Source organism: Trachurus trachurus, assembly GCF_905171665.1.
Source record: "Trachurus trachurus genome assembly, chromosome: 18".
In the NCBI taxonomy this organism is placed as follows: Eukaryota; Metazoa; Chordata; class Actinopteri; order Carangiformes; family Carangidae; genus Trachurus; species Trachurus trachurus.
This window is the reverse complement of record NC_139909.1, coordinates 3,083,899-3,098,676: the sequence shown is the minus strand read 5'-3', so window position 1 is coordinate 3,098,676 and position 14,778 is coordinate 3,083,899. Positions and strand designations below refer to the sequence as shown.

At 39.1% G+C, this 14,778-nt stretch overlaps 3 protein-coding genes across 5 annotated transcripts in view; 1 reads left to right on the top strand and 2 right to left on the bottom strand.

Annotated features, from left to right (window-relative positions):
- The window catches only part of LOC311001543 (butyrophilin subfamily 3 member A2-like), a gene marked incomplete at its 3' end in the record, with an annotated part of 45,217 nt that overhangs the window by 15,710 nt on the left and 14,729 nt on the right, over window positions 1-14,778 (bottom strand). The gene's annotated exons all lie outside the window — the stretch shown is intronic.
- LOC311001337 (butyrophilin subfamily 3 member A2-like) overlaps window positions 1-14,778 on the top strand; it is a 207,195-nt gene that overhangs the window by 184,165 nt on the left and 8,252 nt on the right. The window lies entirely within an intron of this gene.
- On the bottom strand, window positions 10,070-13,468 carry LOC311001457 (uncharacterized protein; the record flags this gene model as incomplete). The annotated part of the gene is made up of 11 exons (XM_083992546.1): window positions 10,070-10,391; window positions 10,492-10,559; window positions 10,944-11,006; window positions 11,122-11,196; window positions 11,343-11,426; window positions 11,732-11,833; window positions 12,058-12,093; window positions 12,331-12,675; window positions 12,770-13,027; window positions 13,292-13,318; window positions 13,438-13,468. 10 exons carry the CDS (start codon window positions 13,466-13,468, stop codon window positions 10,495-10,497), a joined length of 1,086 nt encoding a protein of 361 aa, XP_083848672.1. The 3' UTR covers window positions 10,070-10,391; window positions 10,492-10,494.

Sequence of the window (14,778 nt, the reverse complement as noted above, 5' to 3'; positions counted from 1 at the left end):
TATGCTGTTCTTCAATCTGACCAAAGATAATGTGGGACAAATTTATTATTTCAGCATTTAATAAACAATAATATGTTACAATATGAGTGTTATTCTTATCCGGTTTATATATTACAGATGCTGCAAATAATTTTAGATGATAAGAAGATAAATGATGTTGATGTAGAAACCATAATGAACTGAGTCTTAGGGAACTGATGAACTACAGATGAAGTAACAGCAGCTTAGAAGATGGTAGAGATGAGATGAGATAGAGATGCAGTTATGTATCTAATTTGCATTACATTTCTTTAAATGTGAGACATTCAAGGACCAGTTGAGGACAAACAGATCAGTGTGATATGGAGAAGATATTAGCCATGCTGGCTAAAGCTGCCCTTTTTACTGTATTTAATGCAGTTGATTAATTGGGACTGTCCACGTACAATAAAACAATAAAGTAAAGTAAAGTACAGAGAGAAAGAGTAGAGGAGACAGAGAGTTAATAATAATCAGATGAACCTTCTGTTTCATGGACTCCATCTGTTTCTTCAGCTTCTCCACTTGTCTCTCAGCTTCCTCCTTCTTCCTGTTGGTCTCAGTTTGGCTTGTCTCCAGCTGGGATTGAAGAGAAGCATTATCATAATCCCTATAGTCATCATAGCAGTAGGTTTGTTACCTTTAATAATTGGTGCAAGCTGTTTTTCTATTGGCAGAGTTGTTTTTGAGGTAAATTTATGCAATGCTGCTGATGCGCGTTCCCGTCGGAGGCAGTTTTTTGGCAAGCAGTCTCTTTTCGGCACAACATCGGCTTTGCATTTACCTCGAAAAAAATAGCGTCTCTGCCCTGCCGATCTAAAAATAGCTCACACCGACAAACAAACCTACACCCGAGACTAAAATAGGGATTATGGCAATGGGCCAATTTGACATAAAATGTTGGAATATCCCTTCAAAGACATACATGTGACACATGACTCAGTGGAGACACTCAGCTGTCTTCTCTAAGTTTTGAAAATCACTTATTGAAAAGATGAACCAGTTTGATCTTGGTTTCTACCTCCTTCATCTGTCTCTGCAGTTCGTATTCTTGACTCAGCTCCTCTTCCTGGAGCTGCTGGAGTTCATCTTCATTCTCTTCTACCTGAGAGGAAAGAGAAAAGATGAGCTGGAAAACCATTTCATTATTTTGGATATTGGTAGTAAAAAACGAGACAGAGGATTGTATTGTTGGATAGTTTTGTTTCTTGCACCCAACAACATCCAGAATTCAGACTGCAGAGTCCTGCCAGCATCAGGAGTGGGGCTTTTAAAATCACTGTCTTCATTTTTAAAAAGAGAAATTGAACAAAAACATGAGTTGCTTGTGTAAAAGACACAAATCTGAACCTCCTTGTTCTTGGTCTGAAGTTCGGTCTCCTTGGTCTTCAGCTCCACCTTCAGTCTTCCTACTTCCTGCTCAGCTTCCTCCTCCTTCTTCTTCTGTTGTTCTTTAGATGGACTCTGAGAAATATGAAGAACATGTGACTGAACTCACTGTCCAATGACTCATATAGAAACAAATGCAGCATCGGGTCAGAACATCACAGTTTATCACTGTGTTCATAACATCAGCACTTACCAGAGGAGTCAAGGGAGACCAAGTGGTTGTGTCTCTGATCGTCTCCAACTGTGAGGGAGGAGAGAGACATGATGACCATGACATGTCACTGAGTGGAGGTGAGATGAAGAAAACCAACTAGACCAATATGGATTAATATGAAGAAATAAACCTCTGAGTTCTTGATTTTCAGCTTTTCCTTCAGCTCCTTCAGCTCGTCCTCCGTCCTCTGATTGTCTTCACTGAGCTGCTGCAGCTCAGCTTGTTTCTTTATAATCTGGGAGGAGAGAGAAGATGAAGACCAGATGACAGACATCTTCATTTTTTAGGCCTTTTCTCGAAAATTGCATATCCATAATAAAATGAGTATATCTCTGCAACCACAAGGTCTATTTGAATACTTTTGGTGTCATAGTAAAGGGAAAAAAATTAGGAATTGCTGAGATGTGTAAATTTCAGTATATCTGTTACTGGTGAAGAGTAAATGAAGATGACACACAGAAAAAATAAAATAAAATTAATATTCGCCTAAAAAAAATCATATTTTTGATGAGTGCCCTTTAGAATAATGCTAATGAAGCTCAAACTCTCTATAAAATCATTGTACAACATGTGAACATTGTCTCTGCAGTGGTTGATTCTGATTAATTGAAGCAGGACAAAATTATTGAGATTTTACTACAAAATATCCAGGCGAACTTTCCAAAATGTCCATTTTTGGCACAGCTTGGAACCACCTGCTACTATAAACTATTGTTTAATCTTTATTTTCACAGAATTTGGATAAACTAACTGAAAATAAATCTACTGGAACCGATTGTAAATAACTAACATAGTGGATTCAGTGTCTCTGCGTCCTGCTGCACTCAGAGCAGCTTCTGGGTGGGTTTGGCTTTCAGCCTCTATCTCTGCAGCGGATTGGTCGATTCAAGACTTGATTGGCAGCTCATTCTGAGATTCTAGACCCAGATCGATGTGATTGGCCGCACTGGCAGCCATGTGACAGCCATGAACCAATCAGATCAGCAGATCCACGTGCAGGCCAACGTGGGGTTGTGTGCGCTCCGTCAGGCTCCGTGCAGGCTCCGTGCAGGCTTCCCCAGGTCCTAGAGCCGTCGGATTGCGGTCCGGCTGATTCAGATGTAAACACTAGGCAGAGTTCAACTGGAAATATTGTGGATTTACCCATAACACAACCTTTTCACGGCAAAACAGCAAAGGTAAGAGCAAATGTACGACCATGTTTTGGCCACGCAGTGTCTGTTTTTGCTCGACTTTGCTGGTTGTTGTCTTCTCCCTCTGCCGTGCTGCTGCTAGCTGCTGCTGCTAGCTGCTGCTGCTAGCTGCTGTGTTAGCCGCGGTTGCTACGTAACGCCCCACTGTTTGTAGCAGGCTCGTAGGTCGCTGATGTGTTTTGCATAATGTCCAGTTGTATACGAGGCAGAAATGTGGCGACTGGGTCCACACAGAGGTGCTTCATGAAGTTTGATGTCTAGTTGTTTGTTTGAGTAGTGTTTGGGTCATATAAACATGGTTTTTACACGTTGTAGCCCAGCTTCTGCTGTTTAATTCGACATATAATATGACCATATTCTTTCATAATCAGTGCAGTGGGGGCTCTGTTATTGTTCTGCATGTCTTCAAGTCCCCCAAATGGGGGACTCTGGATTTTAACCACTGACCTGAACAAACTGACTGTTAGTGAGACGCTGAAGAACAAACTGTAATCAGTCTGTGGTATTAGTAACTTGGAGACAAACCTGTTTCTTCTTGTTCTTCAGTTGCTCTCTCATAGACTCCACTCTCTTGTCAGCTTCCTTCTTTTTCTTCTTTTCTTCCTCTTCCTCCCTCCTCTCCTGCTCAGATCTCTGGTTCTTTAATTGAAACTTGAGTCAGTTTGTAATGTGGTAATGGAGAAATTCAATATTTTGTTTTACTGAATATTTAACAGAAATAACTATCTTTATGAAGTCATCCATCTCTTGGGAAGCCCAGACCTGGTTTCTAAGTGTTTCATATCATTATTTCTTCAGATGTTCATTTCCTTATATTTTTTATTTTGACTGAAAACACATGATTTTTCATTCTTTTCCTTTTCACCTTTTTGTCATCCTCCATTTTCACTGTCTCTTGCTCTGTTTCTCGTCTGTCACTTTCATCCCTCAGACCATTCATCGTCTCTGAGTTAGACGTCATCCACTCCACTACATCCTCGGCAGGTGCGAGGTCAGGCGGCAAAACGCTGTCACCACCAATTTCTGTCTCTATTGGCTGAATTGGACCAATTAATTCAGATTGTCCTAAAAAGAGAAGATACGTTGGTTAGTTTTGGCTGCAGACCTAAAGATCTAGTTAAACAGAGCTCCCAATGTTACAATTTAAATTGTATTACAATACTTGAGTTTTAATCCACCACAGGAGCCTCAGTACACTCCTGACAAATACACCACACCAAAAGCAGTTGTTCCAAACAATGCGTTCCCAATGCATTTTTTTTAATTATCATTAATAATAAACATTCAGGACTGACAGGGGAAACGCCACGGTCACTGACTCACTAATTGTAGAAGACAAATGAGGTGGAGAGCCCTACCATGACCTCTCTACACTTAATTAGATTTTTTTTAACAACAATCATACCATTTTGAAAATGATTTGACAGCCCACTTGAAATACCTTCGTGACCCCCTGGTGGGCCGCAGCCCACAGTTTGGGAATCACTGAACTAGATGTTAGATCTGGTATTTATAAAATTGATTCTTGCCAAAATCACAAAATATTCACACATACAATAATAAAAGTGTATCAAATTGTACACAAATGTACAATTTGATACACTTTTATTCTACAGAGAGATAACCCTTTGAAATAGAAGTAAAACACCACGTACCTGTTGCTTGTTGCGCTGCTCATTTCAATTGACGACAGAGACAAAGTCCATAAATCATTTACTGACACATAATCATAAACTGCTCCAGTTTATCAGCTGAAGAAACTTTGGGAATTTTTGCTAATCGCAAATCATGTTTAACTTCCAAACCATCCAGTTCAGCCAAAAGTGTGTTTTTACAAGCTATTTTACTTGTGTATTATTGTGGGAGTGCAACCACACACAAAGCAGACGAATCAGAACCAGGATTGCGCAAATTAAATCAATAAGGAAAACGCAAAGGAAATGAAATGTCTAGTATTGTAATTTGTTTGTAATTCATGTGAAGTTCTCACTAATCAGTCTGAAGTGTCAATTCATCAGTTCAGTTTTAAACACAAACATGATATCTAAAGCTCAGTTTTATTCCTGAGTACCTGAGCAACTGAACTTTGACCATTGACCCTGTTGCTAGGTTACTGATTATTATTGTAAGATTAAACAGCTGCAATCACAATTATCATAAACAATAAAATGTTGTTAATTAATTTTGTTTTAGTAACCCAGGAGAAGTGGATAATGTCAGGTGGTCTTTTGTTGTACCAATTACCAATAAAAAAATCATGTATTTATGTCAGATAAAGTGGTTCATATTAAACAAGAAATACATTTAAATGTATGGTTTGGAGAGAAAATCCCACTCACCATCCCATCCTTCCTTCCTGCTGTGGAAGTGAATAATGAGCCGCACTGGACTGCCAGGTGGACAGAGGAAACTTTCTGGTTACTGATGGTTTATGGACTCTTTTGTCTCTAGATCCCATTTTCAGGATTTACATAACAATAAGGTTATTTGGTTTGGTTTAACGCCTGGTTAAAACAACTGGGGTCTGTGATAGGGATCGTTGAACCAACCAGATGGTTGATCCTCCTAGACAGTGTTGTTGTATCTCCGACTGAGAGCCCACCTCAGCCTCTGAGCCCCTGCCCCCCTTCTGCAGCAGCATCAGAAATAACCTCCACAGGAAGAGGAAGTTGTCACGTACGTTCTACTTCAGTTGTATTTCAGCTCAACGCTCAGTCTGCAGCAAGACAACATGGAGGTCACAGCTCTCTGCTTCAGACTGTGTGAGTACTCAGTGTCACATTTCTTCTCTTTCTGTCCTCACTTTTAGATGTTGCTGCTTATCAAAGCATCTGTTGCAGATTTACAACATTGCTCCTTTGTTTCTCCAGTGATGCTTGAATTTCTTCTGCTGGAGACACGAGTTCAGAGTCTTTATGCTCAGGAAAGTGGTGAGGAACAGCTTTTTTGGAAGAATTTTGACCTAAACCTGTTTTATAGGATGAGATTTTTATTTTTTCGCAAATTGACCTGATGACAAATTTGACTTTGGAATTTGATAAAAAGATTCAATGCAACTATTTCTTGTAAATACCAGAACAAGTCTTGCAAAGTATATATATCACACTGCAAAAACTCAAGATCTTACCAAGAATATTTGTCTTATTTCTAGTCAAAATGTCATTTCTAGTCAAAACAAATCTCATTATACCTAAAATAAGACTCATCACATTAAAAAGTAGCTTGTTTTTAAGACATTTTTACTTATTTCAAGCCTATTTTCACTTAAAATAAGTAGCAAAATCTGACAGGGAGCAAGTTTTTCTTTCTTATTACAAGCACAAAAAACTTCCTTTTACTCGCAGATTTTTCTACTTATTTCAAGTGAAAATTAGTTTGAAACAAGTGAAAATTATGTAAAAACAAGTACATTTTTACGTGATGAGTCTTGCTTTAAGTGGAAAGAGATTAGTTTTGACTAGAAATTAGACATTTTGACAAGAAATAAGACAAATATTCTTGGAAAGATTTTGAGTTTTTGCAGTGCAGTATAGTAAATTACAAGGTCAATATTGATCCATTTAAATTTAGTTCCCCTTGCGATGGATATCAAAATAAAATGTGTTTTTTTTTTGTGAAATTTCAGGTGCAGCTTCTCTTCGTATCACTCCAGACCATCTGCAGTTCTTTGAACATGAGTCTATATCTTTTCATTGTGAGGGAACTAATGGTTCTGCTCAGTTAAGAGGGACCAGAGACAAAGGGAAATTTACTCCAATATGCGTCATGAAGAGCTCATCATCAGGGTCATCCTGCATAGCTGCTGGAACTTATCCATCAGACAGTGGAGAATACTGGTGTGAGACTGACAGAGGAGAGAGAAGCAACAGCATCAACATCACCATCATTAGTACGTTCGTTTTTTTTTTTTTTAAGCCACTACAGATCTACGGTGAACGTTACTCAGTTTTTGTCTTGGAAAAAAAAAACAATGGGTAACAATCCACTGATGCTGTAAATATCACAAATCTACAAGTTTTATTCAGTATATGGTTTAGGTTAGGGTCTGTAAAGTTGTATGGTATTGGGTTTGGGTTATATAGGTAGGTTGGTTGGTAGTTGTGCAGATTTGCAGAACAGTGCAAAATGAGAGGGGAAATTGTTACTTCTTATTTGTAAGGACCCCTCTTGAAATTGGAATAATACTAGAATTAAATGTTAAGTAATATTGGACTCATTAATTATCAAGATGAAATTGAAACCATGCAATCGGTTTTCTTAATCCATCACCGGCATAAATTCTCTCCAGTTTTCTATTGAGACTAACTCATCAAACTTTCCTCTTCTTCAACATGTTGTTCAGGTGGCTCAGTGATCCTGGAGAGTCCTGCTCTTCCTGTGATGGAGGGAGATACTGTGACTCTGCGCTGCAGAAACAAGACGACTTCCAGCCACCTGAAAGCTGTTTTCTACAAAGATGGAACATCAATGACCAACAGTGCTGCCATGGAGGTGAGGATGAACGTCTCCAAGTCTGATGAAGGACTGTACAAGTGCAGCATCCAGGGAGCTGGAGAGTCACCAGAGAGCAGACTGACTGTCACAGGTGAGACTATAACCAGTTACTAAACAAACAAAAATACACAAAATATATTGCGATGGATCTATACATTATCGTACCTCTTAATACCGTAACTCATGGTTATGGGAAATATATATACATCCAATATTTGTAATAAGTAATTATTATTACACTTCTTTGATAGAGATAATGAGACAGTATTTATTACAACAGTTTGACTCATTAACGAAGGTAAAAAATAAATAAAAATACGACATACCCTTTTACTTTTTTAAACTGTTGCCAATGTCGACTATATTTGTGCTCCAAAGTTGAAATCAAAAATAAAATGCAAGGTGGAAAAACAAACCACTAAAATTAGAATACTGTCCAGATTTCCCTGTAAATGTACACATATTTATACATGCTATGTTTACCCCATATAAATGTGCTTATATTGTAGAAATATGATACAATCCACGAAGATGTATATACTGTAGGCTATACAAGATAAAGAAAACATGTCAGTAGACCATAAAATGTTTGAATGAATCTCAAAAGCTATGCATAATTATATATGCCATCAGTGTCGGAAAAATTTGGCATATTTTAAATTTCTGGACAGGATCTAGATCAGGATTTTAAAACTGAGAGTTTCGAGAGTTCAGTGTGCTTTTAATATTATCAGATATTTGCGCAGTAAATGTTTTTCACCTTTATAATATCAAGACGTTTCATACCAATTGTCATGTGTAAAGTTACATCACATTCAGTTTCCATCATATGTCCATCAGCTCATGAAAAACTTGTCTCCAGTGACTTCCCAACCATCTACACACTGCGATGGATCGTCCTCACCGTCTCAGCTGTTGCCCTGATGCTGCTGGTGGCATTTTTCCATGTTACCAAACACTAAGGTATAAAATAGCTACTTGCCCCCTGTAATATTTATTGTATGTCAATGATATAAAGTATTTTTCTGTTGCTGTCAATATTATCAACTTTTCTTTACATCGGTTTGCTCAAAGACATCAATAAAATAATGTCTCAAATGAACATTGATTTATTATTATTATCATTTATCATTTTATTAAATATTTATTATTATCTATTATTATTACTTTTTTAGGACTGAATTTTTAGGTGAAGGACGTCTTCGCACATGTTTCTAGAGGTGCGTCAGAATGGGACCAGCTGATCCAAATTTATACAGTATAGGAAACGAAGAATCCAATTTGCACAAATATTTAATTTAGTGATGTTTTGGTTGCATGACCTTCTTCAGGCAAACAAATGTTTAGTCATATATAAGGACTGAATTTTAAAAAGAAAGTATAGCCTGTTGACCTGCTGCCTGCCTTCAATCTGTCCATTATCTCAAATTTCAATTTCATGTTTCAGAGGATTTGCTGTATGTACTCGTCAAATTTTTAATCTTTAACATGATGTCAGGTACAGAAACACATCTTTATTCTCATGGAGCTATTTTCATGAGACACAGCCATATATTCATCATCTCGGTCGACCACTGAGGATTGGCAGCTGAAGCCGTCGACTCTAATGTCTCTGTGGTCTGTTGTTTTAGACGCTGCTGACGCTGGTGAGAGTTTGAACGTCTGAACTGAGACAAACCACAGCAGAGAAGCACAGACAGAGAACGGTAGGAGGCCTGTTCAGCCTCCTCAGGAGACTGCCACCGTCAGTAACCCCAATGTACCATCTGGGTTTCTATTTATTAACAAACACATGTATCAATGCCTGTGTTCAGTGAGGTACTTTTGATGCTTTTGTTGGAGACCATCAAAATACTGTTTTCTCAGTATCCTGGCCTATAAACTGCACATTTGGTGATCAGTTCACCTCAGAACAAAAAGATTGAAAGGAACTAAGAAAAAGTCAGATGCTAAAGAGCAAAGCAGTATTTGATGCTAACCAGCTGTGATTTAAGATTAAAAATATGACACTTTGAACATTTCTGGATAAAAGTGGTGACGGTCTTGAAAAATTCACTTATTTTTATACATATCTCCCTTTCAGATGAAGAGATTTCTGGGATGAAACATACTTATTTCTGAAGCAGAACCATAATCATCCAGATGCACATTGCCACTTAAACTGATTAAGATTCAGTTGAAACTTTAGTATCCAATCTAATTTTAATCCTCATGTCCTGCTGTATCAATCGCATGTTTTCATGTCAAAGGTTTGTTGTCAGAACAAAAAAGCTGAACATAACTAAGAAATTGTCAAATGATAAAATAACCAGCTGTGCCCGGAAATGCTTTTATTTTTGTATAGTTCAACATGTGTTCGAAGTGCACCATGTCTGACAATGTACATTAAAGTTTCCATGTGTGCACATCTGGATTTGTGTTCTCCTCTTTTTTTTTTCTTTTTTTTTTGGGGGGGGGGTCACATGTTCACTTTATAATAATCAATAAACCTACCAGCTCAGGTGTGGACAGTATGATGCACTTGACATGTTTGCTATTTTACAGTAGGGGGCAGTGGAGAGTTCTTATGTTCTAAAAGATGTATCTAATGACATTTAAACTTTGTAACCCACTAGGGACAGAGGCAACATTTATAATACATTTTCTCTCTATGGATCTACTCCTTCACAGAAATTCTTCTTTTCTTATTGATAAATAATGATATTTGGGGGGTTTTATGTAGTTTTAAAGCCATAAACATACATCAGAGAAAAAGAACAAATTACATTCTTTATTATGATATAAACATACAAGAAGTTTAGAGACAAAGTGAAACATCAGAGGTGAAGAGGTCATGATCTTCATCACATTCTTTGAAATTTTATGTCGACAAAAATATCCACAATGCAAATTGGAATAAAAGACATTGTAACTTTTGCGTGTTTTTAAAAATGCTCAAGACTGTGAATTTAATATTGCATCAATTTCCTATTACAATTACTGGCTTGAAAAGTAACTCCAATACTAAACGCTAAACATTTAACTTTGTTTTTTCAAGGAAGCGTAGAACAGTTGTCCAACTCCTTCAGTCTGTTCTCAGTGATCTGAAAGACAAATACAAAAAAAAGAAATTAGTTTTAATCGGCTTTATCGCTTTATTTATTCATGTACAAACATTATAAATGAATACAAGGGCAATCATACCTACTAGATGGATGAATACTCGCACACCTCGTCTGCTTGGGGTGGAGCTACAGGATCATAGATGACTTCTGTTTAGGAAACAAAACCATTTTCCTTATCATGTTCTTGATGGAAACCAAAACCAACACAGACCAAAAGACATTTTTCATAAATACTGTAAATCTGATGACAACCATGAACTATTAATGTAGTGCTGAGGTGGGAAAATAAATTCTCCAACCTGAACCACACAAGTGATTTTCTAAACATCTCCTGAAATATACGATGTTGAAACAAATACTCTCTGTTAGCACTAGATGTCGCCAAGCAACAAAATCCTGAATGTATGGACTTTCTCCAAAACCCTGTGCACTTTGGAGGTAGATGATATCGACACTTCCAGCTTCTGTCATTAAGACACAAGGACAAGTACAATCTCAAATGTTCTGGTTAAAGTTTGGTATAAAAATAACCTGGGGAGTTTGAGCGGTTGTCATCAGAGAAAGAGGAGGAAAAACACTGAGGCTCATCTTCATCTGAAATAGAGACACAGAGACCACGTTCACGTCAGCATCATATCAATACACGCTGGTTTTGACCTCATGTGAGAGGTTGACATTACAACAGCTGCAGAGGTTCAGGGCCTCTCACCTCTTTCTGTCGGTGGTTTTCTGCTGTGGTTTGTCTCGAGACAGACGCTCAAATTATCAGCAGCGTCTGCAGGGACTAAATTAAAACAGTAGGTGAGACACTGAGATGATGAGACTCTTCAAACACGCTGGTTCTCACACACTGAACTTTCAATGCAAATGCATGACTCATACAGCACTTCACCTAAAATCTAATTGTCCGTCCTCCTCTGGTTTTCTCACCTTTATCACTTGTCTTTTTCTTATCTTTTTTGACCAATGCATACAAGTCCTCCTTTGGATCACTCAGTTGGATCTCTAGAAGAACTGAGTACAAAAGAGAAATGTTTATAATCATGTAAATTACACATTATTTTTTTAAGTATCTGTGAAATATAACATGTTTTGACTTCACAGTGGAGGCTTAGTGAGGTTTTTCCTGTCTTGCACGGATGGTTTCACACTACTGAGCATGTGACACTACGCGCTACTTCCGAAGTACGGAAGTATTGAAATTATGTTAGTAAACTAAAGTAGTAGCCGTACAAAAGATGCAAGCCGTACCAGTGACAACAACAACAAATGGACTCCAATTGAAAACGACCATTACAGTAAAATAAAACTTCACTTACGTAGTTGTTTCTTCCATTGAAGCAGTCCGATCACCAGCAGCTGCAGAACCAACACAACAGCCACAACCACCCACAGCAGGAGGTAGTAAAAGTTGTGAGGAACTTTAGGAGATGCAGAAAAGAGAAGATGTTTCTCACTTCGTTGTCCAAAGATATTCTACCATTTTGATCTTTGCTATTTTGAGTTATTCCTCAGTTTTAGGGTTGGTGATTTTCATTGAAATGGGACAAAAGTGACTTGACATTGTAACATTTTCTCTTCATCCAGACTTCATTATTGATGAAGCTGCTTGGATTATCTCCTTTATCAGTGACTGACAACTCACCTTTTCCTCGTGCAACTGGTTCCAGCGAGTCAATGTCTAGAAGTTGAAGTGAAGATATTTTAGAGTTCACTCTTTTACTTCATCACATGGGTTTGAACTGACTCAGTTGGAGCATCTACACAAATCATTTACTAGTTCATCTGCCTCAAAGTTACAGACCACAGCATACATTACACGTGTCAGGAACTAGTGCATTGAAAGCTCAAACTTACAAAAATTAGCAAAAATTGAAAAAAAAAAAAAAAAAGTAGAGTTACTATCAAAAGCACTGACCTCCATCAACCAGTGGCCTTGCACTTGAGTAGCTGAATTCTTGAGTTGTGGTCTTAAGTGTGTTTTTTCCAGTCACAGCATTGACCTCCGTATAATTACCTCTGACAGTCAGCGGGCTCTGTGGTGACTCTCCAACTCCGGAGATTTTACACATGTAGAGGCCGCCATGAGCTGTGGAAACACTTTGAATAGTCATGGTTCCTGTGGAGCTGTTCCCAATGAAGAGTCCATTTCTAAAGAAACCAGCTGTGAGGTTGGAGACCTTCTTCCTGCTTCTACAGCTCAGAGCCACAGCTTCTCCCTCCTTCACAGGGAGGACTGGACTCTCCAGGATCACAGAGCCACCTGAACAACATCACCACATGTTCAAAGACACAATGAGGAGCTCAGTGTAACATGACTGTGGCTTCACAGCTGAAAACATCAACAATCCACTCACCACTGACTGTGATGTTGACAGTGTTGCTTCTCCCTCCTCTTGGCCCTTCACACCAGTATTCTCCACTGTCTGACACCACGGCATTTCTATTGGTGCAGTTCACTAATGATGTGGATTCCTGACATGCTGAAATATTTACCTTGATGTTCTTGACCCACCACTTAGGTGAGACATCTAAACCCAGACAGGTGAATGAGATCGACTCGTACTCAAAGAGCTGCAGTCTGGACGGGACGATACGAACATCTGAACCTGAGACTGACAAACAGGGAACAGCGATAAGTACAAAATTCAGATCAACTGCACATGAACACAAAACAATCACACAATCCACTGCCATTAAAACGCGTTGCAAAGTTGCAAAGATTTGAACTTTTTTGATCCTCAACTGTATAATGTCAAGTCATCAAGTCCTCAGCACTTATACAGTATGTTAATGTGGACTTTGCAGTTTTGTTCTGGTGGAGGAGGAGGAGGTTGTAGTTGTGGATTAGATGTTGAGGTTAAAACTCTTGTACTCACCGACCAGCAGTATCGATGCAGACAAGACTGTAGAGGAGAGAAAGCATGTCTACTCAATTCATAACCTACAGGGAATGTTGCCAGATAAATATCATGATAAATATTCAAATATTATTATTATGACATATTATAAATTTGAAACTCACTCAGTCTGATGCAGAGAGCTCTGGCCTCCATGTCGCCTTCCCCTCGACTGTCTGAGCGCTCGACTGCGTTCAGGTTAAATATACTGAGCTGACAACTTCCTCTTCCTCTTCACGTTTGGTGTCGAAGCAGCTTCAGCTCACGTACAGCTCACCAACAGACGTGCAGCTACACAACAAGTCACTTTGATGTCACACATAAAAATAACTCGCAATGAGCTGTCTCTCTCTTTCACTGCTCAGTTTTTACAGTGTTCTCCTTGCTTTGTCCTTTGACTTTGCAGGTTACCAGGCATCACTGAAGCTCTTTGGCCTACACTAATGTGCATGTACAGTAAGGCCCCATGCTAATAAAGTTTGGTAGATTGAATTAGAACCATGCGAAGTTGAAACTGCATTTTCTCCTAACAGACACACATCTGCAGGTGATAAAACCCTCAACCATAAGAAGCTCCTCTAATAATCATATTAAACCAACATTTCAGCTGTTTGTCTGAGACAGTGTGGATATGAAGTTGTCCTACTCTGCCCCCTGCTGGATACCAGTGGAACTGGAACTCCAAAAACAAGAGCAGTTGCAATTTCTCCTGTTTGCAGAGGCGGACTGGCCATCTGTGTGATCTGGAGAATCACAGAACGGCCAGCAGCCGCCATGCAGTCACCTTGACAGCCAAGTTTGTTTAGTTCTGCTTGCAGAGGTCTACGGCTGAGCTCGTGTGCAATGTTTATCCCCTTATTGATAAAAATAAAAAACAGACACAGCCTGACACACAGGTGCTGAAGTCCAGACCCAATGCGACCCAACACAAGCATTAATTTTCGGCCAGAAGGTGGGTCCGATTGGGTCGGTAAGACCGGACCGGCCCGTTGAGAACTCACATGTAGGAGCCCATTCAGATCCATACACATCTGGGAGCAGGGGCGGAGTGGGCCACCAAAATCCACCAACCACCAGTTAATGGGAACATGTTTGGTTGCCAGTAGTTTTAACTCAACAGGCCGCCGGCCATGAAAGCCACACGGCCGTGCAGGGCAGCTTGTGGGTCGGTTCACTTGAGCTTATTGTGCCCCTGTCTGGGAGTTCAGAAGAAGAGAGAGCAGACAAGTGTGAGTGAGATATGTTGGATATATGCAACATGAAAAGGGTCACACAGAATGAGATGCATATACAGTATGTTAATGTGTCATTACACCCAGCGCTTCACATGAAAGAGACATACAACCTTAGATGATACCACTAATACAGTAGTAATACTACAGCTATTGCTACATCCCCCCCGGCATGACAGAATCTCACTGGGCCGGGCCAAATCAAAGTCCAGGGCTGCTGCAGTCCGTGCTGCT